The sequence below is a fragment of the Larimichthys crocea genome, unplaced genomic scaffold (genome assembly GCF_000972845.2).
Source record: "Larimichthys crocea isolate SSNF unplaced genomic scaffold, L_crocea_2.0 scaffold451, whole genome shotgun sequence".
NCBI lineage: Eukaryota > Metazoa > Chordata > Actinopteri > Sciaenidae > Larimichthys > Larimichthys crocea.
Genome location: NW_020855872.1, coordinates 148,987 through 152,447, shown reverse-complemented (window position 1 = coordinate 152,447; position 3,461 = coordinate 148,987). Strand labels below are relative to the sequence as shown.

Below are 3,461 nucleotides of genomic sequence, written 5' to 3'. Positions count from 1 at the left end.
ACTTTGGGCTATACAAATAAAATTGATTTGATTTGATTTGATTTAACTAAAAAAAAAAAAATGAAGCCTCTAACTAAAAAAAAAAATGACGCCTCTAACTAAAAAAAAGCTACTTCCTGTTGTACAAACACTGGAGACTACATTTCCCATGATGCACACGCTGCAGCAGACGGCCACATGTGATCATGTAATAAAATACTAATAAAGTAACTTTAATGTGAGCTGGCATCAGCACGGCCGGGCACCTCGGGGGGATCCTGTTAGACCGGACACTGATGGTCCAGCTGCGTCTCGTGTCAGCTGTAACTTTCCGTCCTCTGGCTGTAACTTTCCGTCCTCTGGCTGTAACTTTCCGTCCTCTGGCTGTAACTTCCCGTCCTCTCGTCCTCTGGCTGTAACTTCTCGTCCTCTGGCTGTAACTTCCCGTCCTCTGGCTGTTTGCAGGCGATGGCGGAGCTGAACACGGAGGCGAAGCTGAAGAAGCAGCTGAAGCAGGAGAAGATCCAGCTGTGGAACCCGCCGTACACCGACGACCAGGACGGCGAGCCGGGCCGGCAGCACATGCAGGTCAGCTGGCCTGAACGCAGCAGGTCACTCTGCTCAGACTGAGGTATGTTCATGTGCTTCTTCTTTCGTCAGGAGCTGGCCGAGCGCTACGCGCCTCTGCTGGGTCTGCCTGTGGAGGAGGTAGGGGGCGCTCTGGAGGCGATCCGAGTGCAGGCGGTGAAGAGAGGCAAAGGGAACAAGACGTTCAGGGAGTCCAACGTGGCCACGCTGGAGCTGCTGCTGCCCAGAGACGGCAAGAAGGTGGAGAGACGAGACTGACGGCCGATCTGTGTCTACATGACGACAAATACAGAATACTAATCATTAAGGTCATGTGACTTAAAGCCTCTCTCAAGCCTCCAGAAGTGACCATATTTGGGCAGACTGATGGGTGATTAGTTTCCTGTGTGCTTGACTCAGGTGTGATTAGTTTGACCGTCTGTGTGATTTGACCCCCAGATTCCACCGGGCACGCAGCGCTACCTGAGCGATACGTGTCCGTTCTGTCAGTGTTTCAAACCCCACAGAGCCGAGGTCCGGTTCAGAAGCGGGCCTCCGCTCGGCTCTGTTCTATGTTTGACGGAGCTGACAGGAAGCCAGACACAGCACAGAGAGTCTGCTGGATTTTCAAAATAAAACACCCCGTAAAAACAGACAAAAGAGAAACAAATGAGGTGCGTAGCATGTTTCCAATGTAGAAGCATGTTTAAAGAACATGAACCAGGAAAATGACCAAACGCTCTGAAACACTCCCGGTGGTTTGAAGTCGATGCAGGACGGACCACAGAGACGTGACGGAGACAAGACGGAGACGTGACGGAGACAAGACGGAGACGTGACGGAGACAAGACGGAGACGTGACGGAGACATGACGGAGACGTGCCCAGTGGAGTTTGGGGGTTAAACTACAGACAGAGACAATAACTGAGCTGACTCATTTCTCATAGACTCTGTACATTCAGACCTTATTGTGGAGTTGTCCATAAATCAGTGTCATGTGCTCACTTCATAGGTGTTTGTATCAAAGTGCAGCGGACCTCACAGAACTTTCAGAACTCTCAGGACTCTCAGGACTCTTAGAACTCTTAGAACTCTCAGAACTTAGAACGTTTGGACGGAGGAGGCATGCAGGTGATGAGTCTGCAACTGAAACGGCATCTCTGCATTCTTTCAGGATCCAAAGACAAAGAACCACTTGGAGACGAGGCTGGATGTGTTGGTTCAGGAGGTGGTGGACAGGTACACACTCAAACACACACACACACACACACACACACACACAGATGATCACATGTCCTCATTGTGTGTGTGTGTGTGTGTGTTCCTGTGATGTAGGATTGGAGACGAGTACGGCCTCAAATACATCAAACTGATCCTGAACGGGAAAACTCTGAGCGTTGGTGAGTTCAGTGCTGTGTCTGCATTAAGATTACTGCTCTTCTGTGTACTCTGTGTACTACTCTGTGTACTACTCTGTGTACTACTCTGTGTACTTCCTGCAGCACTGTGCAGTACAGCTGTTGTGAACTTAAAGGAAATGACGATCACCTTTCAGTTACGGAGACAAAAGTGTCCTGAGGTCACCAGGACCATCCGGGAAGTTAACTGTGTGTGTGTGTGTGTGTGTGTGTGTGTGTGTGTGTGTGTCAGACCAGCGTCTGGATGAGCAGGGTGTGAAGAACCACAGTAAGATGATGGTGCTGAAGGTGAGCGACGCCGAGTGGAAACAACAGCTGAGTGAAGAAGAGGAGAAGAAGAAGAACCAAGACGAGAGTGTCCAGAGGACCCAGAAAGGTTTCCAGATCCTGTCAGAGAGAGGTCTGTCTGTCTGTCTGTCTGTCTGTCTGTCTGCCTGTCTGTCTGTCTGTCTGCCTGTCTCTCTCTCTGCCTGTCTGTCTGTCAGATCAAACTGTCTCATCATCTGTGTGTCTGTCAGACGGCAGTGAAGATCCAGACTCGACTCCTTTCCTGGAGATCGCTGACCAGAGAGGAAACCCTCTGAAGATCCCTCATGAGGAGAAGAAGGTAGAGAGTCTGATCAATGTTTCCATGATCAATGTTTCCATCGTGAAGTCTGATCAATGTTTCCACTGTGAAGTCTGATCAATGTTTCCATCGTGAAGTCTGATCAATGTTTCTATGATCAATGTTTCCATCGTGAAGTCTGATCAATGTTTCCATCGTGAAGTCTGATCAATGTTTCCATCGTGAAGTCTGATCAATGTTTCCATGATCAATGTTTCCATCGTGAAGTCTGATCAATGTTTCCATGATCAATGTTTCCATCGTGAAGTCTGATCAATGTTTCCGCCGTGAAGTCTGATCAATGTTTCCATCGTGAAGTCTGATCAATGTTTCCGCCGTGAAGTCTGATCAATGTTTCCATCGTGAAGTCTGATCAATGTTTCTATGATCAATGTTTCCATCCTGAAGTCTGATCAATGTTTCCATCGTGTCTCGTCAGGCTCTGATCCTGGCCATGGGTTTCCATGAGAAAGGTCGTTCTTTGATGAAGAAGAAGCAGTTTGACAACGCTCTGTGTCACCTGCTGCAGGCCGACCAGCAGTTCAGGTACGCTGACATCACGCTGACATCACGCTGACATCACGCTGACATCACTCTGACATCACGCTGACGTCACGCTGATGTCACTCTGACATCACGCTGACATCATGCTGACATCACGCTGACATCACTCTGACATCACGCTGACGTCACGCTGATGTCACTCTGACATCACGCTGACGTCACGCTGACATCACTCTGACATCACTCTGACATCACGCTGATGTCACTCGACTGAGGTCACATTTTGACGTTCGACAAGAAAAAAGATGAATTTGAGTGAGCAGAGCAGGAAACTGATGTGTGTGTGTGTGTGTGTGTGTTTGCTGTGTGTGTGTGTGTGTGTGTGT

At 48.9% G+C, this 3,461-nt stretch overlaps 1 protein-coding gene across 3 annotated transcripts in view; it reads left to right on the top strand.

Moving 5' to 3' along the window:
* The window catches only part of LOC104934795 (enoyl-CoA delta isomerase 2, mitochondrial), a 41,280-nt gene that overhangs the window by 16,384 nt on the left and 21,435 nt on the right, over positions 1 to 3,461 (top strand). The window contains exons 3-9 of one of the 3 annotated variants that reach the window (XM_027276566.1): positions 301 to 567; positions 640 to 807; positions 1,721 to 1,785; positions 1,882 to 1,946; positions 2,197 to 2,364; positions 2,483 to 2,571; positions 3,011 to 3,086. In XM_027276566.1, the coding sequence (XP_027132367.1) occupies positions 448 to 567; positions 640 to 807; positions 1,721 to 1,785; positions 1,882 to 1,946; positions 2,197 to 2,364; positions 2,483 to 2,571; positions 3,011 to 3,086 (751 nt within the window). In that variant the 5' untranslated portion in view covers positions 301 to 447. Of the gene's footprint in view, positions 1 to 58; positions 568 to 639; positions 876 to 1,720; positions 1,786 to 1,881; positions 1,947 to 2,196; positions 2,365 to 2,482; positions 2,572 to 3,010; positions 3,087 to 3,461 lie in introns of those variants that run through there. The other 2 variants (XM_027276565.1, XM_027276568.1) reach the window with 2 other exon arrangements.